At 42.1% G+C, this 25,092-nt stretch overlaps 1 protein-coding gene across 1 annotated transcript in view; it reads right to left on the bottom strand.

Annotated features, from left to right (window-relative positions):
- The window catches only part of LOC127663523 (DNA-binding protein RFX7-like), a 69,147-nt gene that overhangs the window by 19,125 nt on the left and 24,930 nt on the right, over nucleotides 1-25,092 (bottom strand). Inside the window, exons 3-4 of the mRNA XM_052155143.1 lie at nucleotides 3,570-3,655; nucleotides 2,356-2,478 (exon numbers count right to left, since the gene is read on the bottom strand). Coding sequence (XP_052011103.1) covers nucleotides 2,356-2,478; nucleotides 3,570-3,655 — 209 coding nt within the window. The remainder of the gene's footprint in view (nucleotides 1-2,355; nucleotides 2,479-3,569; nucleotides 3,656-25,092) is intronic.

The raw sequence follows: 25,092 nt of genomic DNA, 5'->3' as shown, positions 1-25,092 counted from the left end.
GCTATAAATGAAGTCTTTTAAGCGATCTAAGCATCTTCTTTTCAAAGTTGCCGTAGTTTCTGCTCCAGGTAACGTGGTCGTATGCTGTAGACTGCGCACGATAGCTCTGTGCGTCTTATCTCCATCATGACGGACAAGTGTTTTTTTACCGCTAGTGGCATTGGCATAGTGAAGCTTTTTGTGGCAAACTATGCAAAACCAAGCTCCAGGCTCCGGAAGTTTACTGCACCAAGTGCCTAAAGCCTTCCCGTTTTGTCCTCTTTCTTCAAGCCATGCCCAGCGCCACTTGTTTTTTACTTTCTTCTCCAAAGCAGATGTATTTTCTCCTGGTTTGATAAACTCCATTCTCCATAGCGTGCATACAAGCTAACTGCGAACTGGTTCACTTCCTGCACAAGACCCGCCCTCCTCTCTAGCAATTGGCTAAGACAACCTAATATCATGATCCCATTGGCTGTGACAGCTGTGCGCGCTGACTCTTGAATCAAGGTGGTAGGTTGAAGGGGACCGGTGTTTTATTCAAGTCAGATTAGGGCTGTTCACATATCGCGTCTTTTGCGCGCTCAAGTTCGTTATTTCAAATGTAGCCGCGCGGTATGCGCGCTCATAATGGAAGCGACGCGCTCATTTTTTCCAAGCGCGTCCGTGCCGAAAGTGCCTCCGACTGTAATTTGCAGCCTGATAAATACATTTTGCCTGTGCCGGAGGCCGGACCTGCCCTCAAGCCGGAAATCCGGTCCCCGGCCGGAATACTTTAAGCCCTGCATTCATAATATTTTCTAACTGTGGATAAAGTGTCCAAATACTTTTTAGGGCCATTGCGTGTCCTACTTTAAGAAAAACAATACATTCAGCCAACCATGTCCACAAGTCTCTGATGTAGAGTCGAGGTCAAGTCCCTGTCTTTTGTGATGTTTCCGATTCAAGTCTAAAATCCCTTATAGTAGTTTGGTAATAAATAGTTTTCTATGAGCTGCAGTAGGGCTGCACGATTATGACAAAATCATAATGGTTGATAATTGCCCTTGATATAGTACTCATGATTATTAAGTAGATTAATCAAAGTTACATGAAATATTTATTTGTGCAACTTTTATGAATGCTAATATAATGAAGCTGTCTACTACTTCGCCATTGCCATTTCATTGCTCAACGGACATGTCTGGGATTGGTTAGTATACTCAAGTCTGGCAAAAACACATTGTAAATAGAGGCCTTTGACTTAAAAGGAGTAGACAAATAGAATTCTCTAATCATCAGTTTTCACGATTTCATAATGGCAGACGTAATCGCAACCAATACACTTTTCTATTGTGCATGTTGTAGGTTTGTTTAACTACTGCTGTTACAGGACAATTATTTATTATATTTTTTCTTTCTTTGGAGCAAATTATCACACATTGTCACAGGCAAATTTAGTGACAGAAAATGCCTTTGAAAAAATCTTTTAAGTGAACGAACTCTTCACATTCACTTTCATACTTATATTTCTCTTCACTGAAGTCTCTCAAATTCAAAGTGCTCTAGTTTGAAGCACGAGACCGCATGGTGTTTTTTTCATGCCTGTAAAGATACGAGCCAATAGCATTCAAGTGAGGCTGTGAAGGAGCAAATTATTGGTTTACCATAATGAACGAATACGTCCTTCACGGAACCAGTCAGACATTTGAGTCTGAACGAGACATCTTGTTCATGAATGACATAATTGAATCGGCACCTCGTTTGTGAACAAGGATTTGGTGAGTGACTGAACGAGAGGAGGCAAGTCGTTCGTTTATTTTTGGCAATCTTGTTCAACAAGAAAAGGGGCCTGATGAATTATGAATAAAAGTGAGTGATGACCACACAATACAATGACATATGGGCGTTATTGAAACTCTTAATAATTTCAGGCTATTATTTTTGTCTTTTTTGAATAGCTTGATGAAAACACATCCACAGCGGTTTACAAAATGATAGACATGATTTGTTGTCATTTGTGGGGAAAAGCATATGATGCTTAAACATCAAACTTGTTTCGGTGTGAATGACTGCTTTTGGTTCAATGCAATGACTTTAAAAGGTGCTAATTTGTTGCCATCTGCCATCCGCAGAAATGCTCACTGAATGAATCAGCAAACAAATCTGAACAAATATTTTTGGTGAACGGATTCAAAAGACTTGAGTCACTGGGATGAATAAAATGCCCCGCCACTAGTATCAAGTCTGTTTTAAAATTCCTCAAACTGCAGGAAATTCTGAACTAAAAGTCTCTAAATTAAACTTGCAAAGTCTAGTGAAAAACATCATGACCTCTGTAAGTTGGTTGGGTTTTAACTTTGGGAAGAGCAAAATGCCACATAATTCCTAACTTACTTGTACTCATCGTAGACTTCCTGTTTAGGCAGTGAGGTTTCAGGATGCTCTTGAAGGTGGTTACGAATCCAGCTAAATGCATGCATCTGCTGGGCACGACTTGATGTCATGGGGCTCTGCTCACTGAAAGAAGAGAATAAAGTGAGAGCCAAGTACAATTTGAAATCATATCAAGAGTATTTTTGTGGTATATTGTTTTGTGGCTGTGTTTCCTATTATGTTTCTTAGCCATTAGCTAACCTTAGTATGGTAGTAATGATGAAAGCCTTAAATACATTAACAAAACTGACCATGCTGCTCAAAAGTCAATAAACATTTCATTTAAAAACAGTATATATACACTGCCACAACATTAAAACCACCTACCTAATGTTATGTAGTTCCCCCTTATGCCGCCAAAACTTCACCAAGCTGTATCTCAGAATAGCATTCAGAGATTATATTCTTCTCAACACAATTGTAAAGAGCGGTTATCTGAGTTACCGTAGACTTTGTCAGTTCGACTCAGTCTGGCAATTCTCTGTTGACCTCTCTCATCAACAAGGCGTTTCCATCCACAGAACTGCCGCTCACTGCATGTTTTTTGTTTTTGGCACCATTCCGAGTAAATTATAGATACTGTTGTGTGTGAAAATCCCAGAAGATCAGCAGTTATAGAAATACTCAAACTGGCCCATCTGGCACCAACAGTCATCCATGTGATTATCTAATCAGCCAATCGTGTGGCAGCAGTGCAGTGCATAAAATCATGCAAATACGTGTCTGGAGCTTCAGTTCATTTTCACATCAACCATCAAATTGGGGAAAAAATTTGATCTCAGTGATTTTGACCATGGCATGATTGTTGCTGACAGATGGGCTGGTTTGAGTATTTCTGTAACTGCTGATCTCATGGGATTTTCATGCACAACAACAATATTGATGAGAGAGGTCAGCCGAGAATGGCCAGACTGGTTTGAACTGACAAATACTACGAATACAAATACTCAGATAACTGCTCTGTACAACTGTGGTGAGAAGGATATCATCTCAGAATGCTATTATGAGATGAGGGTTGGTAATATTTTGGTGGCACGAGGGGGACCATCACAATATTAGGCAAGTGGTTTCAATGTTGTGGCTGATTGGTATATATAATATATATAATATATATATATATATTAGATTCTGCAAAAAGATAATATATATAAAAATGTTTTTAACAAAAATCACACCTTTTCTCATTGCCACTGCTGGGTCCAGAAGGCAACTTGAGATAGAGGTAGAGTTTTTCAATGTCTGTAAGCTTCTCCACATCTTGCTGCAAGGCAACAGGCACACAGAAGATGTGTGTTAAATAAAGCAGTTAAAATGCCACACTTCGAGAGTGTGAAATGTCAAGCTTCTCTTGTCCTTATGAGCCTCTTTAGGCATAGACTTTTCCAACAACACTACCATAAAAAAATACTGTATGTAATTTCTGGCACCAAAAAGAATATCAAACACTGGCCCTGTTTACACTTCTTATTAAGATGCATTTTTGGACGATTCATTTACAAGTGGACAAGCGAGACACATCACTGTTTACACTTGGTCATGATATGCATCTCTTTTGGCCAGTTCAAATTTCGAGGGGACATACATCTGTCATTATGGCAGTATTTTATTAATAATAAAGCACAAAAAACTAAAAATAATAAGACAGTGCGACAATAAAATGTCCCACGGTTTCTCTCAATAAAGCGATTTATCAAATAATCGTCTAATCATGATTATTTGATCTTACTGTGATTATTTCAGATAAATCACATTTTATATCAAAAAAGGACATTTTAAAGGAATATAGAAATACTATGAATGCCGCACTTTTTTTAATCAAATTTTTTGGTGTTAAAGCAAATGAACGGCATCAGTCTCACTGTCCGCCACCGCAGAGCAGTTCCTGAGAGCACATGAAGATTCAGAAGTGCTGTCAGTGCCCTCTGCGGAGGTTCGCTGCAAATTTTGAAATTAGGATTTTGAAAGTATAATGGCTGGGTTTAGCCAGTGATCCTTAAAATAACATGTTTAAGTAAAGAATTTAGGACAGAAGTTTTACAATTACATAATAGGGGGACATATATTAAAGTATTTGAAAATAAATTTGATATTTAAAATATAATCTTTCAAAAAAGTCATTCTTAAGTTTTCATATAGCATTATTTTATAATATGATTCCAACTAAATATGAATAAAAGACTTCTTAAGCACACATACACCTTAAGAACATGACAAGTTGTATGACTATTAATCATTACAATCACGAAAGCCTTAAAATAGACAATTAATCATCATAATTGCAATTAATCAGCAGCCAAATTTTAGTCAAATTTCAAACATGAAATTTAGAGCATAATTCTTAATTTTTTAATGAAGTACCTAATTAACTACGCTTCAGATGTGCGTACTTCTAATCTGCGTCACCGCATGTTGATATCAGGCATGCTGAAGAAGTTCTTGTGCATGTATGACAATGTATTTGCCATTTCAAATTTTCTGATCGATCGGTTATTTCCCATTCAAGCTGCACATAACCAGCGAAGTTTAAACTCTTGTTTTAGCACACCTGTTGATTGGCAGGGAAGTAGGTGGCACTTTGCTATTGTTGAAACAAATTTGAACGGCTAAGCGTTTACACTGCAAGTACAATGTGGTTAAATGCATCTTTGACTGCCTCCAAACGTGGTTGAAGTGAACAAATCTCAAAAAGTTTTAGACCCCAATAACACCCGTTGTCACCAGAAACGCATCTTAATACTAGGTGTAAACAGGGCCATGATGATTTTTCCTCCCTCCCTCAGTCTTCCATTGCTCAGGTCAAACACATGACTTGTGATCAATAAGCATCCCCCATGCTTGTGATCAATAAAAAAATGGGACCTTCAAGGGGTGCTAGGTATTATTAACTTTTTTTTTTAGGGCTAAATCTGTTTAAATTAAGGAAAATACTAAGTATACAATGAATTTAGAAACATTTATTTACCTTGAAACAATCTAGCTGTCCTTACTGATGCTATATGTCATAATCACTGTCACATGACTTATCCAATTAACCACCAGCTATCCAGCTAGTAAACAATTGTGAATTCGGTCACTTTCCACAACACACTCATACAGAATGACTTGTACATGAATTAAAAATGTGATAATTTTATTCTGATATTCAGGTTTCTCTTAAAGTAGTACAGCTGAAGCATATTGTTAAGTGTTAGTGTAGTAGAGAGAACTGAACAGCTCTTCAAAGAGAATATGTAAGATGTTTGGTTGGGGCAGACCTGATTTAAATTCTACTCAAGTAGAGAGCAGCAGACACAAGTCTCTGCCTCTAGGCACTGCTCCCCATCGTCACTTACACTTACATTTCTCACTTACAAGCATGCACTAAAACTAGGGTTGGATTGATACCGAAATGTTGGCTTTGATATCATACAAGCCTCGGGTATCTCAAAATCAATACGAAATCGGTACAACACAATAACAGCCTCTGATGACTGAAGAAATGAAACTAGGTCTGTTAATAGATGAAATAATTAAATGTGAAAAATGTGTTCTCATAATTGCCTTGTAGATAGTAAACACATTCAGTTCCTTTTTAAAGATGGCAAGTGTAATTTCTGCAAAACACTAGCAACTGCTTTTTGAATACACACTTTATCTGCCATTGGTCGAACTAACAGATGATTCCACCTAGAGCTGGGCAGTATGGCCAAAAATATTATCACAATATTTGTATTCATATCATTTGATTTTAATCACGAGATTCACAACATAAAGTGCATTCAGAAAGTATACACACCCCTTCATTTGTTTTTACATGCTTCATTTTTATGCAAAAATGTTTTAAATAAAAAGAACATTTCCCATCATTCTACACTCCATACCCCATAATGACAAAGGATAAAACAGATTTTTGATAACTTTGCTAAATTATTATAAAGAAAAAACTGAAATATCACACTGACATAAGCATTCAGACCCTTTGCTATGACACCTGAAATTTAGCTCAGTTGCATCCCATTTCTCTGGATCATCTTTGAGATGTTTCTATACTTTGATTGGATTCCATCTGTGGCAAATTCAATTGATTGGACATGATTTGGAAAGGAACACACTTTCTATCTATATATGCTGAAACTGCATATTAGAGCAAAAACCAAACCATGAGGTCAAAGGAACTGCCTGCAGAGCTCAGAGACTGGATTGTGTAGCGGCACAGATCCGGGGAAGGTTACAAAAATCTTTAGGCTGCATTGAAGGTTCCCAGGCCACAATGGCCTGTCAACCAGGACTGTTCCTAGAGCTGGCCACTTGGCCAAACTAAGCAATCGAGGGAGAATGGCCTTTTTAAGAGAGGTGACCAAGAACCCGATGGTCACTCTGGTTGAGCTCCAGAGATCATGTGTGGAGATGGAGAAACTTGCAGAAGAACAATCATCATTGCAACACTCCACCGATCAGGGCTATATGGCAGAGTGGCCAGACGGTAGCCTCTCGGTGCAAGAAATAAAAAAAGTACCTAAAGGACTCTCAGACAGTGAGAAAGAAGTTTCTCTGGTCTGATGAAACGAAGATTGAACTGTTTGACCTGAACTCCAAGTGTCATGTCTGGGCAGGCACCAGGCACTGCTCATAACCTGCACAATACCATCCCAACGGTGAAGCATAGTGTGGTAGCATCATGCTGTGGGGGTGATTTTCAGCAGCAAGGACTGGGGTACTGGTCAGGGTTGAAGGAAAGCTGAACACATCAAAATACAGAAATATCCTTAATGAAAATCTGGTCCAGAGCCCTCAGGACCTCAGACCAAGTGAAGGTTCACCTTCCAACAGGATAATGACCCTAAGTACACAGCCAAGACAACACAAGAGTGGCTTAGGGACAACTCTGTAAATGTCCTTGAGTGGCCCAGCCAGAACCTGGAATTGAACCCAATCGAACATCTCTGGAGAGACCTGAAAATAGCTGTCCACCAATTGTTCCCATCCAACCTGACAGAGCTTGAGAGGATCTGCAGAGAAGAATGGCCAAAAATCCCCAAATCCAGGTCTGCAAAGCTTGTCGCATCATACCCAAAAAGACTTGAGACTGTCATTATGGGATATGGGGTGTAGATTGATGCAGAAATAAAATTATAATTTAAAGCATTTTAGCATAAGTCTGCAACATAACAAAATGTGAAAAAAATGAAGGGGTTTGAATACTTCTTGAATGCACTGTACATTTCATTCCATTAAAGGGGGAGAAAATGCATTCCACACATTTGTTAGACCTCAAGAATGAATGTAAACATAACTTGTTTGTTTACAAGAAAACTCGACAGGGTAAGATACCTTTTATTTGAAGTTAAAGAAGTATACTCAGTTAAGGATTTAATCCTACATAAGGTGTGTGACCTCATTTAATTTTTGCCAATTTCTTCATCGTCAGTTGACGGTTTACTCCACTGAAAGACTTTCTTGTGATGCTCCACACTACAGCTTAGTAGGTGGCAGTAATGCACAATTAGCAGGATTGCCAACCGCCAATAAACATCACAAGAAGAAATACTTTCTTTCCTGTGTCAAAAAGTTAGCGGAAGTGACAGTGCTATAGATCATATACATATATATATATATATATATATATATAAACATTTAATTAAATAGTACATGTATAAACAGCAATGGTGTTGATGACAAAATTGCGGTTGTGCTCAGTTGATAGCTGTATTGTATTGTAAGTGCTTTCTTTTTTGTTACACAATGATGTAATATTAGTCGGATAGCTAGCTAGTGGCCTGCTAATACTTCCTAACCGACTGATTTCATGACAGCGATACAGTTATCTAGGTGTTTATAACACTTTATAACTGTTTGAATTGCAATCCACTGTTGTCTGGGTCCAGCACTCAACTAAAACTCCTAGTCCTATATTTAACAAGCTGGCAGTACAGTATGTACGCAGGGGGCTGAAACCTGCAGTGTTGTGGCCAGCGAATTAAAATAAACCAACTTCAATAGGATTGTATGGCACAACCCCAAACAGGAAGTCATCCTAGGTAAAAATAATCCAAACAATACCTAATCCCTCAGCGATCAGAGCAAAGCAGGCGGCATAAACAAGCTTTTGTTTTCATGGTGTCTGCATCTGGAAGCAATGGTGGTAGGTATCTTCAAAAGTCCCAGAATACAAACCACTACACAAACACAAAAAACATCTCCAAATTAACACCTCTTTGTTGTGGATATATTAACTGGGCTGTCAAAGTAAACAAAATCAGCATACACAACATACACGCAGCTCAGAGTTCTTAATGGGATAGTAATTATTAGACTGTGGGGAAATGCTGAACTCAAATGCTCCCGCCACCTACACAGTTTTAAAATCCATTGGATTCTAAGAATAGTTGCGTCTCTCTCTGTCTTTTCTATTCCTCTCTTCGTTGCTAAGGGAATGATGGCTAGTGAATAGCTAAAGTTATCAGCCGTTGAGTGCTGTTGGCGTTAACACTTCAGAGGGGTAAGAAAGGTAAGTAAAAATGGCTCTAGAATGCAGACGTCTCGGAGCCAAGAGGACATCCCAATTTAAGAGAGGACTAGGCGTGATGTGCAAGGGAGGACACTTTTACACTTTCAAAACAAACAAATACACTGCAGGAGCCAAGACATTTGGAAAATACATATTCAGGAACTGAGATGCCTTGAGAAGCCAAGAGAGGCTGTGCGTTACAGTGATTTCACCACAGATAAGTGGTGTTCTTAGGCACAATGTAAATAAACAATCCTTCTGCCAAGTAACAAACAGTAATTACTGTATCTGTTCTTAACTGTATGCTGTTTGAAATTGCCAAACAACATATCAGCTTGGCATATTAAAGAAACAGATCATCCAAAAATTTTAATTCTGTCATAATTTGGCATTGTTTTTAAAGCAAAACAAAATTCTCACACTTAGCCACTGTGAACAAGTTTCTCTCATGGTCCTCATGAACATGGAAGGGAAGTTAAGATTTTCACTGCAAAATTTATTTCAATCGTATGCCAGCTGAAGACTTATAATATGAAGCAGGGGGTCGTCTGGACAACGTTACTGATACTTTTAGGTCATTTTTAAGCTTTAAATTGAGGCACTATCTACTGCCATTGTATTGAAAATACGCTCTGTGATAGGATTTTTTAGAATAAGAATTATACATTTTATTACAGCTGATTTTAGAACAGCTTTGTCAAAAGTATTTTCAACCAGTCTTTCGTTCAATAGTCTAAACACTGAGATGAAGAGGACACTGACAAACAGGTCCTGACAACCTTATGAAGAACCTATAGCTCATAATCACTCAGTTCATTCATGCAGGTATAATGTTCACTAATCAGTGGGCAGACCCCTTACTCAGCACTCCTGTGTATACTAGACATGCTTGAATACTTATTCATTATTGAGGAGGACTTAACCCACAAGCCCCAATTCTTACTGACAAGCCCACAGAATCTAGCAAGGATGGATGGTGGAACAACAGAACGAGATGACTGAGTAACAGTCAAGCCCTGGTCATAATGAATATAAATATTGCATAAACTCCAGCATGTATTTAAAGGAATATTCCAGGTGCAATACAAGTTATGCTCAATCTACAGCATTTGTGGCATAATGTTGATCACCACAATAATGTATTTTAACTTGTCCATCCATTTATAAAAAAAAAAAAGCAACTACCACACCTGGAGTGGCAAGTTCGAATACAGGGTGTGCTTAGTGACTCCAGTCAGGCTTCCAAGCAACCAACTAGCCCGGATGCTAGGGTGAGTCACATTGGGTTAACCTCCTCAAGGTTGCTATAATGTGGTTATCGCTCTCGGTGGGACGCGTGGTGAGTTGAGAATAGCGTGAAGCCTCCACACGTGCAATGTCTCCACGGTAACCTGCTCAACAAGGGACATGATAAGATGCGTGGATTGACGTGGAGGCAACTGAGATTGGTCCTCCACCACCCGGATTAAGGCGAGTCACAATTCCACCATGAGGACTTCGAGCCCATTGGGAATTGGGCATGCCAAATTGGGGAGAAATATATAAAATAAATAAATAAAAATAGCAAAATTCTGGGTTACAGTGAGACACGTACAATTGAAGTGAATGGGGCCAATCCGTAAACGTAAACATTATTTGTGTAAATCGAATTTTAATGTGATAAAATCACTTACCTTTTCTGCAAAGATATATCCAATTTTACAACTCCATTGCCATGACAACATAACACTGTATGCACTAAAACAACTATGTAAATAATACATAAGTTTCAACAGAATAATTAATGTAAGTGCTTTTATAAATTTACAAACTTCATATTTCTGCCATTAAACCCTCAACATATTGGCCCCATTCACTCCCATTGGAAGTGCCTCACTGTAACCTCGATTCATGCTTTTTTTTTTTAAAGGAAAGGACGGACGAGTCTTAATTCTTTTTTGTGGTATTCGACATTATGCCACAAATGCTGTAAAATGTGCTTGTAATGAACCCGTATTAAAGTATTCCTTTAACCTCTTAAGATCCTTGTCATTTTTGGGGATTTCCGCCTGGATTTGGCCTACCCAAATTAAAAAGCTTCCCATTCCCACATACTTTGGCCTAAATACACAGTTTTGGTGTCATTTTACAGAAAACCCTTTGATGTTGCATAAAACACTGCTAAAAATTTAAAAAAATTAAATATATGTTGTCTGAACAGTAATAACCCTCCTAAAAAAAGAGGCGCTTTTTGATTTTTTTTATATAAATTCATTTTTGAAAGTGTATAACTCAAGCCCTGTAAACCCTAGCAGCAAGCAGACAGTTTTGGCTGTTTCCACTAGATGTCAGCAAATACCTGAAAAAGGAATTTTGTCCGTATCATGTTTTATTTAATATCTATTTCAATTTATTTGAAGGGAGGAATATTACCTTTTTTTGGTGTACTTTCCGCCTACCCAAATCTAAAGTCTCCCCATACCCATATACAGTTCTATAAATTTTACAGAAAACCCTTTGTCATTACATAAAACACTGTTGAAAGTGGTAAATATGCGCTCTGGTGTCTGGTGAGACGCGGCTGTGTGTTTTGCGCACGTAACCTACCCAGTGATCACTTCACAGTCTGGATGCAATATCACAGCCCCTGATTGGTCTATTTGATCTTGAGAGACATTGCCGGAAAGCGGAGGGTCTAAGCTTTACGGCAATATATGCTTTATCCGGATCGGATGTTTACATATTTTCCTGGATTGTTGAATATCATATAACATTACTTTGTGGTGTTTCTGCACTCGAGGGATTACTTGGGCACACAACCACAGAAAACACTGAAAAACGGCTCATTTTGCAGAGAATAACCTAAGGTAAAGGATTATGTAGCATTTGTGGCTAACTGTGCTGTCTAGTGCGAGTAGCACGGCAAATATTCAATAATTTCACTTGTATGTTTACAAATGTTGATTGTATACTTCATGATTCATTCGAAGTGTATTAGATATGTGATTATACCTCAATAAAAAGACTTATTGGAACTTCTTACTGGCAATGAGAGCTTTCATTTGATACATGGTTTGTACATGTGCGTCATATTTGAGCTGATATGAGACATATGTATTCAAAAACGCACATAATTATGACACGACTTTTGATGGGTGGAACTATGTAATTTATTGTAAATAAGTTACTTAGTGTAAAACAAATGCCAAAGTGATGCATATCTCAAGAAAGTAGACATTCTAAGCTTTCAAATGGTACCAGATATGAGCTCATAACAACTCCACATACATTTAAAATTGGAAGTACATTATTACTGACGTAATTTTAAATCCCGGAACCGGGATCGTGGATTTTAACTGTTAAACAAATAAATGTGTATTTTATTAGCCACTGGTAATATTCTGATTTTACTCACCAGAGCTTGAGTTGTGTAGTGACGAAGAAGAACTGCAAACCTTTTACTGAATAACAAAATGGCGAAGAACAAATTGACCTTATTTGGCTGCAGTGGGTCTGGATCTGTCATGATCTTGCTGTCACCATTGCTTTAATTCAGCTGTGAAATAGCACTGACATTGCATTTAATGACGTCAACTCTGAATTTGGTTAAACCTTTCCCCGGACTGTTTTCACAACATTCTCCGTTTTACAGCATGGCTACATTCCAGTAACACGCCTGTGGGATGTCTGTTAAGGTAAAAGTACTGAAAAACTCGAGCTTGTAGATTTGAATTTGAGACCCTCTACAATAAATATTTGTAAAAGTAAGTTTGACACTGACAAGATTGCCTGACCGTGAGTTCAGACCTGAGGAGGCGAGACGCTCTGACTTGGTTGAAATAGGTGGCAATGTTCGTACAGAATTCTTGGTTTTGTGAACTATATTTAAAGGGGCCGCAAATCATCCAGACATGTTGACCAGCATCTTTTTGCCGACCTATCACAAGTAGCATATATCCTCATGAAATCTTTTAAATGTGAAAGTAAGAAATCAATCAATGGCAGAAAGTAATTAAAATTATGGTTCTTTGTTACAAAATAAACAAAATAAAATACATATATGCCTGTAAGCAAACAGGGACAGATCGTATATTACAGGAAAACCAGCCACGGCAATAATTCGTTTCTCCTATATTTTGTCTTCGAAACTATTGTTTGGTGGGAACCAAAATTTACACTGTTGTGTTCTCTAGACTTCGCTAGAGCGGAGCACTTCTATATTCCAATAGGTTGCCGCTGAACCACGTCAAAGCTCATTACTATAATGTTGCCCGCACTTGAACTTTCGTCTGACGGCCCCACTGCCCAAGACGTGCCAGCCACAGACGCGCCACTTCTCGTAGCTGGCTGACATAGAAAATTATTGGCTTCCGGTCAATATGATGCTCTCGACGCCTCTGGTCTGAATGCACCACAACACTGCCATAAATTTGTTATCAAATTTAAATGTCAAAATGTTCTCTCAGATTATTATTATTACAGAAAAAATGCAGATTGACAAGAAAAGTAAAATAGAAATGTGTGGTAATAAGCGTTAAACAGCAGTGCTTTGTGGGATATTTCAATTGAATGAAAGTTTCATGAGAGGAGGCTGATGCAAGACTCACTAAGAAATGGCAACATGCTGCAGAGGTCAACAGGGGCATGCTACAGAGGGAGGGGAGAGGAGAGGACAGGGCAAAATGGCTAAAGCCTTGCGATTATTTTCTGTGACTCTTTACTTTGAAGGGCCATTAACAGACTGCAGTCAGTTTCTCTTCCCCTTACACATCACCTCATACAACTCAACACATTTAATGACTGCAGCCCTACTTCACCTGATGTGAACTTTCTTTGACTCATCAGCCATGCACAAATAGTCCTCCATTTCTACTTCTCATTTTGGCTTTCTAACTTAGAAGATGTGCAACAGTCACTGTTGTTTAATAGTGTTTAAATGTCCTTGATTTTTGAATTACGGACTAAGAAAGCCAGAAAAAAAAATCATGCATTTTGTGGCAAAAAATATACACAGTCCAACTTTCTAATAAACATTTTGGACCATGCACAGGTCTTTGTCAGGGATGTCTATTAGGTGTTACTATTAGAGGCCATTTGCAGAAAAAATAAAGCGTCGCGGCCTTCTATGGCTTTGCCTCTCGAGCATCCCATGGCTCCGCCTTCCACGCCTCTGTCCTCAGAGTATTCCATGGCTCCAGTCTAGTCTGTGGTTGTCACTAGGGATGCACCAAAATTTCAGAAGAAAATAGCATTTTTTGTTTTGGCCGAAAGAGAAAAAAGGCTGAAAATATAAGCTGAAAAAATATGCCTCCCCGCCCCTCAGTGCTCAGGTTTCACTCTCGATCAACCTAGGCATTTTCACGGTGCTACCAAGCAAAGGCCGATGTCAGCTGTGTGGAAATATTTCAAAGCAGAACCGCCGCTCCCTATACGAATACTATACAGTCATAGAGTTGGGCACCAACTCCCTAGGGGGGCACCATCTTACATTAGGAGGGTACCAGAACATCCACCGGGTGCCCTTCCTCGCACATTATACGTTATTTAAGGACCCGAAAGCAGTTGTGGAACACAGACGATCGCTTCATGCTCATATCACGCGAACACGACAATCCTCTTGACGTCTGGTACACGAACAAAGATCGCTTTCCATTGCATGCACGGATAGGACGCAGGTATTTCGCTGCCCCAAACAGCAGCACAGAGAGAGAGAGACTATTCAGTGCAGCATCTCATGTTCTTGATGAGAAGAGGAACCGTCTCTACTGCCAGAAAGCTGAGCAACTTTTGTTCTTGAAGAGAAACCTGCCACTTTTACTTAAATAGAAAGCAGTCCAATTTGCTATGTGTATAGCAATTACATTAAAATTGAATGCAGAATTTTGTTCTTCACTTGAGGCTACATCTGTCGTTTACAGTTTGAGGTTGTTTTAGTTCTTTTACTGCTGTTTTGCACAATAATTTTATATTAAAGTGGAAATACGTTTAAACAGAATAGAGGCCCTCTGCTGTTCTGTGTTTTGCCTGTTGTTTTCATTAAAATGACTGTGTAGCATATTTAAACTTTTTGTATTTGCAAGATGCTAGCCTAGAGCTGCTAAGTTCATTACTTGACTGTTGTTTTGCATATCATTAGAGTTCCCCTTCTGTCGCTCTCTCCACGTTGTGTCAGAGAAGCGACACTAGGGGTCTCTCTTGAGCGCCGATATTCACCTCTGGACTATGAAAAAAGGCCAATGAGAGTTGGCAACCAGTATTTGCATGTCCCGCCCCCGGACATACGGGTATTTAAGCGGCGCAAATACGGGAGTTCATTCAGAAAATTTCTTCGGAGCCGATGGTCGTGCATGCAGTTACACACCAAGTTCCTGTTTAAACCTCTGACGCTCTGCATGCTGTTGGATCTGACGGCGCACAACAGCGGCTTTCTCATTCGTGCACGGCTGTGCATTCTTGCCCCTGGGTGCTTCGACAGCGCAGACAACTCGAAAGAGTTATTCTAAAAGAGTGAATTTCGCTCTAAAAGAGCAAAACACAGAGGCGTTGAACGTCCTTCTCAGGACGCGTCTTTTTAAAGACGATTTTCCGCCTCTGAGTAATTTCTGGATGCGTTGATTCTCCCCACCTCTGACGGCCATAAAAACTGCCTTGCATTCCTGGGTTGCGATCACAAGTAGGTAGCGTTTTTATGAATGGTCTATGTTTTCAGCATCGTAGACTTTTTCTTGTAGTGAGAAAAAGCCGCTTCAGCCACCCCCCGCGCCTCGCCTCCTTCCTACGGGATTGAGGCAGGCGCAGCGGGCAATGAAAACGATCTGGGGACAGTGACGGGCTCCGTTTTGCCGGGTGAACCCCCTCGAAACCCCCCGCCTCCCCGGCACGCTTGCTTGTTTCCGTCCGAGCTCGGGATGAGCATGCTCTCCAATGGGTTATGTTTTCAGAGTGATAACATAACCGCGGCAGCGTTGCGATCTCTGCTTTCTCTTGTAGTGAGAGAGAGCCATTTCAGCCGCCCCCCGCGCCTCGCCTCCTTCCTACGGGATTGAGGCAGGCGCCGCGGGCGATGAAGAACGATCTGGGGAGAATAACGGGACGCTTTCGCTGGGTATATCCCCTCGAAAACCTCCCGCCTCCCTGCCATGCTTGCCTGCTTCCCCCGAGCTCGGGATTATTGCGGTCCGCTTAACAGCCAACCGCGGCCCCTCGAGCTCCCCGGCATTGGAGGATGACATCACCGCTGCATAAGAGAGCGTAACAGCGGCGCCGAATGCGGATAACTCGCCTGGGCCGGCACCTTCGGGTCTCCGCCCAGTCTGAGAGTGATGCAAGAAGGTCCGCTATGCTTCCCCGGGCTTAATTGGTTCCGCAGGCATGTGCGCCGCTCACAGCCGCACCCCCCCCCCCGGATTCCTTCCCGGATGTGCATGATGAGCTGAGCAAGCCCAGCTTCCTCGCTCCTCCGCTCTCGCTACCCTCGGTGGTAGAACGGTCCCAGACCGCTCCCCCCTGCACGCCATGGCCCCCGGGTCAGGGCACTTCAAATCTGCACTTGGGTAGTCCTGTTCTTGACGTGCTGCAGGAACTGCACTCAAACAGGCGATGGCCACTCCGTGGTCCAGAAACGCAACGATGGACAGGCAGTACGGGAGGCAGACAAAGCACGCTTTCTCAAACGCCCCCATCTCCCAGCTCCGTCCATTCAGCGACACCACTTGACGACTTCACCCAGCAGTCCTCAGTGGTGAAGAAACAGACCAAGGCTATTTTCAAGCAAAAAAGCATCCTGCCCTGCCGCAAACCTGCCGCAAGGGGCCATGCCCTGTCTGCTCACTGAGGGCGTCCTCCTGTGGCTTTCAAGAATGAAAGAAAGTGGTGCTCCGCCTCAACTAACAAGTGAGTGGGCCCAGCTCTCAGCCCCAGCGTTGAGCTCCCCGCAGAAGTTGGACGCCCATCGTCTCACGGACCCCCTTGAGGACCCAGAAGGCTCCCAGGCGCTCCTGAGATGACAGACCCAGAGACCGAGACTTTAGCTCCGGAGCTGGTAAGACCACTCCGTTCCCCGGTGGAGGGCCGGAAGGAGAATTTTTTTTTAATTCTTTACACTATAGAGCTATTTCCTTGTTGTCTCTGGGGTCACCTGGCCCGCAAATGCCGTTCTCACGGCACTCTGCTTTCAGGCCTCAACAGTCCCGGCTCCATGGACGCGGTGTCCCCGCCTCCAGCCCCACGACTGTTCCCTGGCCGGCCGGTTCAGACGAGTCCAGAGGACGCCAACATCAGACCTCCTCCTCAGTCATGAACCCGCCCCCCGCCGGGTGCGCGGAGCAAGGTAAGTGCTTTGAGATTATTCTCAGCACCAGAGCCTCGGGACGCCACGTTGCCTCCCGACGCCGCGTTACCTGTTCCGCACTGCTGCGAAGCCCCGCCAGGTACGTCCAAAAAACCTGTCCCCTTGGTGCCCCTAGCACGGAGTTTAGAGGCGTGGCTTTCACTGCCCAACCCGTCACGCTGGCTGCACCGGACCATTCGACTCGGTTACGCAATTCAGTTTGCCAGGTCTCCGCCCCCCTTCGTGGGCGTACATTTTTCCACAGTACACTGCCAACATGCCCACTCCCTGCACAAAGAAATCGCCTCCCTTCTATTAAAGGACGCAATAGAGCCTGTCCCTCCAACCGAAACGAAGAAGGGTTTCTACAGCCCTTACTTCGTTGTACCCAAGAAAGGCGGCAGCTTACGACCGATCTTGGACCTTAGCTTTCGACACAGCGAACCATACAATATTGCTGGATAAATTAAGTGTCATGGGTTTTTCTAGTATGGTCATAGCCTGGTTGAACTCTTATTTAACTGGGAGAACTCAAAGGGTAGTAATTGATGGGGTACTCTCTGAGGAGACAAATATTGAGTTCCTCAGGGAAGTGTCCTAGGCCCCTTTTATTTCTCTTATACATAAATGACATGCAAGCTGTTTGTGATTGTAATATGTTTTTATATGCGGATGACTCTGCTCTACTGGTTTCTAATAAGGATGTTTCTAAAATTCAAACAAGATTAGGTGAGGAGCTTTGCAGGGTAAGAGATTGGCTCTCTGATAACAAACTTTTATTGCACCTAGGAAAAACTGAATCCATATTATTTGGGACAAGAAGTAAACTGAACAAAGCTCCTAACTTGATTATCAAGGTAGGGGATTATATAATATCAAATAGAACTACTGTTAATTATCTTGGATGTGTTTTGGACAATGATTTAAGGGGTACAGGCATGGCTATGAAAATTTTAGGGAAAGTTAATGCTAGGACAAAATTTCTTGCTAGATGTGTGGGTTTTTTGGATAAGCAAAATTTAAAAATACTTGCATCATGTTTAGTGTTATGTCATCTAGAGTACGCATGTATTTCTTGGATGTCCAATTTGTCTCGTTTTTGGCTGGTTAAGTTACAGAAATCTCAAAATAAACTGATACGGTTGGTTTTAGGTTTTAATAGTTTTACACATGTTGATGCCTCCCATTTTAGACATCTTAAGTGGTTACCTATAGAAAGTAGAGTTGTGCACTTTAAATTAAAGATGGTACACAAGATAATTAATAAAAGAGCTCCTTCGTATCTTAATATGTGTATCTCTAGGGTAAGTGAGACACACTGTTATAATACTAGGCAGAGTTTAATGGACATTACATTATGTCGCTTTAGAACAATGTATGGTCGAAGGTCTTTTGAATACTCGGGGGCTCAGGAATGGAATAAGCTGCCTCTAGATATAAAGAGTATGTCAAATACGGTTGGTTTTAGCACGAAAGTTAGAAGTTGGTTATTGGATAAGTTGTATTAGTGACTTATTTGTATTAATGTTTGGTGGATGTCTAATTATGATGTCTAAGTATGATGTATAGTTTGGTAATGTGTATTTTTATTGTAGTGTTGTAAATATACCAGTATGCAGTGCCATGATAATCTGTCTCTAGGAGTGAAGTTGTGCTTTACATCAAGGACCACAATGGAAATAAGTTTTTTTTTTAACTTTATTGTGTTATCCTTGACAAATGAGTGTATTTTTCACTACTAATTTGTCTAATAAATAAAATCTTGGACCTGCGAGTTTTCAATCGGACCTTGTCCAAACTCCCGTTCAAAATGCTCACCGAGAAACCTTCCTAAGGTTCGTGTTCGACGGCCAGGCGTATCAGTACAAAGTCCTCCCCTTCGGCCTGTCTCTGTCCCCTCACGTCTTCACGAAAGTCGCAGAGGCAGCTCTTGCCCCGCTCCAAGAAGCCGGCATACGCATACTCAATTACCTCGACGACTGGCTCATACTGGCCCACTCCCGAGACTTACTATGCGCACACAGAGACCAGGTGCTCAGCCACCTCAGCCGTTTGGGGTTTCAGGTCAACTGGGAAAAGAGCAAGCTCTCCCCGGTCCAGAGCATCTCTTTTCTCGGTCTGGAGTTAGACTCAGTCCCAATGACAGCACGTCTCTCCAACGAGCCTGCTCAGTCAGTGCTGAAATGCCTCGCTTCCTTCAAGCCAGGCGCCATGGTCCCACTAAAACGTTTCCAACAGCTCCTGGGGCATATGGCATCCTCCGCGGCGGCCGTGCCGCTGGGGTTTATGCATATGAGACCACTTCAGCACTGGCTCCGGACTCGAGTCCCGAGACGAGCATGGCGCCGCGGCACGCACAACATAAATGTTACCTCTGCCTGCCGCCAAACCTTCAAACCCTGGACAGACCTCTGCTTCCTAAGGGCAGGAGTACCCTTGCAGCAGGTGTCCCGACGCGTTCTGGTCACAACCGACGCCTCCAAATTGGGTTGGGGCGCTGTATGCAACGGGCGCGCAGCCGCAGGCCGGTGGAACCGAGGCCCACTGCGCTGGCACATCAACTGCCTAGAGCTGCTGGCTGTTTTTCTGGCCCTGCAGAAGTTTCTCCCGTTAATTCGGAACAAACACGTCCTAGTCAGGACAGACAGCACCACGGTCGTAGCCTACATAAACCGCCAAGGCGGAGTATGCTCCCTCCACATGTCACAGCTCACCCGTCGTCTCCTCCTTTGGAGTCAGCAGCGACTGGAGTCACCGCGCGCCACTCACATCCCCGGCAACCTCAATGTGATAGCGGACGCGCTGTCAAGACAAAGCTTGCCTGGCGGAGAGTGGAGGCTCCACCCCCAGTCGGTCCAGCTGATTTGGGACCGGTTCGGCAAGGCTCAGGTAGACCTGTTTGCCTCCCAAGAAACCTCCCACTGCCCGCTCTGGTATGCCCGGACAGAGGCTCCCCTCAGGGCAGATGCGTTGGCACACAGCTGGCCTGCGGGGCTGCGCAAGTACGCATTCCCCCAGTGAGCCTTCTTGCACAGGTGCTATGCAAGGTCAGGGAGGACGAGGAGCAAGTCATTCTGGTAGCCCCTTACTGGCCTACCCGGACTTGGTTTTCGGACCTCACGCTCCTCACGACAGCCCCTCCCTGGCGAATTCCCCTGAGAAAGGACCTTCTTTCTCAGGGACGGGGCACGCTCTGGCACCCGCACCCAGACCTCTGGAACCTCCACGTCTGGCCCTTGGACGGGATGCGGAAGATCCAGCCGGCCTACCACCGACCGTCATAGATACAATCAATCAAGCCAGAGCCCCCTCTACCAGGCATCTCTACGCTCTAAAGTGGCATCTGTTCGCGGACTGGTGTTCTTCCCGAGCCGAAGACCCGCAGAAGTGCGCAGTTAGGTCAGTGCTCGTGTTTCTTCAGAAGAGGCGGCTGTCCCCCTCCACCCTCAAGGTGTATGTCGCCGCTATCGCGGCCCACCACGACACGATAGACGGCAAGTCTCTTGGTAAGCACGACTTAATCGTCAGGTTCCTAAAAGGTGCCCGGAGGATAACTCCCTCCCGGCCTAACCTGTTCCCCTCCTGGGATCTCTCGGTCGTCCTTACGGGACTCCAGAGACCCCCCTTCGAGCCGCTTGACTCAGCTGGACTCCGGGCCCTCTCTCTCAAGACTGCCCTGCTGATCGCGCTCGCTTCCATCAAGAGGGTCGGGGACCTGCATGCGTTCTCTGTTAGCGACGCTTGCCTGGAGTTCGGTCCGGCAGATACTCTCGTGATCCTAAGACCGCGACCGGGCTATGTGCCCAAGGTTCCTACCACCTCCTTCAGGGATCAGGTGGTGAACCTGCAAGTAACCCCGGGAGGAGGCAGACCCAGCCCTTTCACTGCTGTGTCCAGTACGTGCTTTACGTATTTATCTGGACCGCACACAGAGCACCAGACGCTCTGAGCAGCTCTTCGTCTGCTTTGGGGGACAGCAGAAAGGGAACGCTGTCTCCAAGCAGAGACTCGCCCACTGGGTTGTCGACGCCATTTCCCTGGCTTATCACACCGAGGCCGTGCCCCCCCCTTGCGGGTCCGAGCTCACTCCACCAGCAGTGTTGCGTCCTCATGGGCACTGGCTAGGGGCACTGCCCTAGCAGACATTTGTAGAGCAGCGGGCTGGGCAACACCTAACAATTTTGCGAGATTCTACAATCTCTGAGTTGAGTCAGTATCGTCCCGTGTTTTCTCAGGTAACGAGCCCGTAGAACTCGGTGGCACGCCCACGATCTGACCGGGTGAATCGCTTGCACCTAGCGCCCTTCCCCCTAACCAGGGGAAACAGTGCGCCTTAATTCCCAGGAGATCTCAGGTTAGATTCCTCCCTAGCCCTCGTGGGTCGCAGTTCAGCGGAGGAACTCGCTGACCCAAACCACTGCGGGTACCGCAAGCTACCCTGTACTGGTATAGGTGCTCCACAGGTAAGGCCTCCTTCGGACTCCCCCTGTGTGTAACACCACGGTTCTGTCCCCTCTGGCGAGCTGTCTCCCGTGTTTCCCTTAGGCAGTCATGACTGCCTCGGCTGCCGTGCTGTATGTTCCCCCCTCTATGAGGCTGGATCCACCACCGCACCGACTTTTCCACATAGGCCCTAAGCAGGCCTCTGATGGTTTTGCCACTTAAACTTGCCTCCCCTCTCGGGTAGGCGTGGCCTCCGCAGGGTCTTCTCCGCCCTGAATAAGGGCTAAGACCCCCTTCCCTCAATGCGTGTAAGGGCCCCGGCCTTAGTTGCTCTATGCGAGAAACATAGAGAGAAAAGAGGCCCGGCCAGGCTTTTTAATCTGTTAATTTTGATTGTTAAAGAACTGAATAAAGAATAATTTATTTAATATTGTTATAATATATTTTCTGTCCAATTTTGCTGCGTTACTTTGAATAAAAGTGTGATAATTTTATTGGTTTGTAGTTTTTCAATTTAGATTCATTAAATTCATTAAATTAATTAAAAAGTATAATATTAATACAATTATATTTAAAACAAAAAACTATTTTAACCCTCTGGGGTCAATGGACGCTCCGGCGCATCCTGCTGGATTTTTCCGTCATTACAGCAGAAACAACATAAAATACTCCGTCATTTTGGGGCATACAGATAAGTGTAAGACATCATTAGAGACTATAAAGGGTCTACTTTTATTTGTGTACCCTCAAAATAACAACAAAACCTTGTACTTTTGTAAAATAAAGAAAATAAAAAGGGTGAGCTTTCAGCAGTCTCTGTCTCCACGAGCATATTTCAGAAACACGCCACAAAAATAAAATAAACTCTGCAAATACTTATCACACAAACATGAAACATATTTCTAAAGAAAGCTTAAAATGTCTACTTTTAAATAAAACAATTCAAATTTAAAACAAATATTCTCCGGCAATGTAATCTTTATGAAACAAAGCGATGTACAATTTCTCCTGGCTCAGCTAATTATCCCTAATGTGATCACACCAACGGGCAGAGCACGCTATTCATACGCTAATGTGCTGAGACGATCAATGCAAATGGTGAAAGCCCCCGACTGTGCCTTAAAAAGCATTTAGTTCATTCCCTTTTCTGGGTGTTTGAAAAATCGCAAGATACACAGGTGAGGAAGCTCCAGGATAGTGACAAAGAGTTAACATTTTCCTCAGAAGAAGAGTGGACTCCGATGAACGTTTGTATTTTGAAGAGGGACTTGATCCAGCCGAGGATACAATTTCGGACGAGTAAATCATTTAGTTTTTCTTAGTTGACATGCTATTTTATATAAACATGTACATATTTTACAAGTGGGACTGTTTCCAGACTTGCCAGCCAGGATTCAGAGTATTGAAATTTGAAATGTATCCTAATAAGCAAGTTTTAGTTACATTTAAATGCTGTTTCGGTTAAAGCAGATATTTAAATTGTATGCTCTATGATATAAATATGATATGTAATATGATATAAAATTATATGAATGTTTAGAATATATTTTATCTAGTGTTTATGCTCCCTCATTATCATCAATGCTTGTGCTTGCAAATATGTGTTCAGGTGTAAATGAGTAAAATGCACTTTAAATATGCCCATATTAGAAAATCAGCATATTTTAATGATTTCTGAAGGATCATGTGACACAGAAGACTGCAGTAATGATGCTGAAAATTCAGCTTTGATCACAAATTGCATTTTACAATATATTCAAATAGAAAACTGTTCTTTTAAATTGTAAAAAGAGTTCAGAATATCAATGTTGTTTCTGTATTTTTGATCAAATAAATCCAGTCTTGGTGAGCAGAAGAGACTTCTTTTAAATGGTAGTGTAGGTCTAAAATTAAGTTAAGTCTTTATGTAAAGAAAATGTATAGTCAGATTACCTCCTAACATTAATTCTCTCTCGGTCACATTCCTCAGTGATGGGCCCAGGTGAGGGGTCTTTGTCTCCTCAGGTGTGAATTACAATCAATTACGATCTGCTCTGGTTACCTTGGTTCCCTGGTCGTCTGCATGATCTGCCCTGGTTTCCTTGGCCACATGGTCAACCGCCTGATCTGATCTGAGTCTTTTGACCACCAGCTTGTCATGAGGTGTCCGTTAAGGGGCGTTATGTTGCATTTTGCCTCTGTCATCTGCCCCCCCCCCAGACTACAATTCCCATAATTCCATGCCCTCATCACTGCCAGCTGTCCTTGATAGTTTCTCACCTGTGTCTCATTCACCTCATTAGTCTTGATGTATTTGAAGCCCTATTGTTTGCAGTTGTTATATGTGTTTTGACCTCCTGTTTTTGACCCATTCCCATTGTTCATGTTTTCTCTGTTCCTGTGTTTTTCCCATCGTGGATGTTTCTTTTGTTCCTGTGTTAACCCCGTTAATCTGTGCTTTGTTTATTTTATTAAACATTTTTTAGCTGCATTTAGATCCTGCTCCTGTGACCTCCGTCCTTGTAACACAGATTATATAAAAATAAACAATATCGTACAAAAGGGACTGCAAACGTTACAAGGAAAGAAAATGTATGGGGAAAAAAGTCCTTTTCAATTGTTCCAGAGTGAAATCTGTATTATTTTAAATGTTGCTAACCAGTTTATGACCGGTTAATTTCATTCCTATAATTTTTTATTAACGTTATTAACCAGTTTTTTTTTTCCGTTCTAACCAGTTACCAACTGTAAAGGAGTCAGCGGAACGAACCGAAATGGAAAACATTTAGCTTTTAGTCCCTGCTCGAGAATATATTGCAATGATTTTAATGTGCCTTTTATTTAGCCATTACATTTTATAAAAAGAGTATCATAAGACTAATTTCACCATCTTCCATGGCATCAAAATTAATCAAAATAACATTAAAAATGGCAATATGGTCATTTGGTTTTATTAAACTGCAAAATGCTACAATTAAATCTCTTAAAGGGGCGGAGATCATTTCATAAAAAAGCTAGTTTTCACCAGTTGTTTTTATGAATAAAAACATATGAAATTGTACAAATGAGCCTTTATGTAGACTCAGAGTTTATATATGTGCAGTAACCTAATGCAGTCAGAATTGGTTTCTATGATTCTAAGCTCAAGGTGAGTACAAATGTTTTTAAATCTTTTTTTTTCATATATTTGTATTAATTAATTTGTATATTGTTAATTTTAAAAAAAAAATCACCCAAAAGAAGCAAAGTAACGTGTGTGAATAAAAAAACATATACATTTCATGTGCATGTCATACTTGTTATTTTTAACTTACATCTACATTCTTAAAGTAATCAATTAATTGTTTTTTTTTGTGTGGGTAAGAGTACTCGACTACAAAAGTACTTGAAAAAGCCCATCCCTAATTTTAGTACATGGGCAAAGTATCTAACCTGATACCAGTCCTACAACAAATGCATCATTATTTTTGAGTGACACTCA

The sequence above is a fragment of the Xyrauchen texanus genome, chromosome 2 (genome assembly GCF_025860055.1).
Source record: "Xyrauchen texanus isolate HMW12.3.18 chromosome 2, RBS_HiC_50CHRs, whole genome shotgun sequence".
Lineage (NCBI taxonomy): Eukaryota > Metazoa > Chordata > Actinopteri > Cypriniformes > Catostomidae > Xyrauchen > Xyrauchen texanus.
The sequence above is the reverse complement of the archived record's forward strand: the minus strand, read 5'-3'. Positions and strand labels throughout refer to the sequence as shown.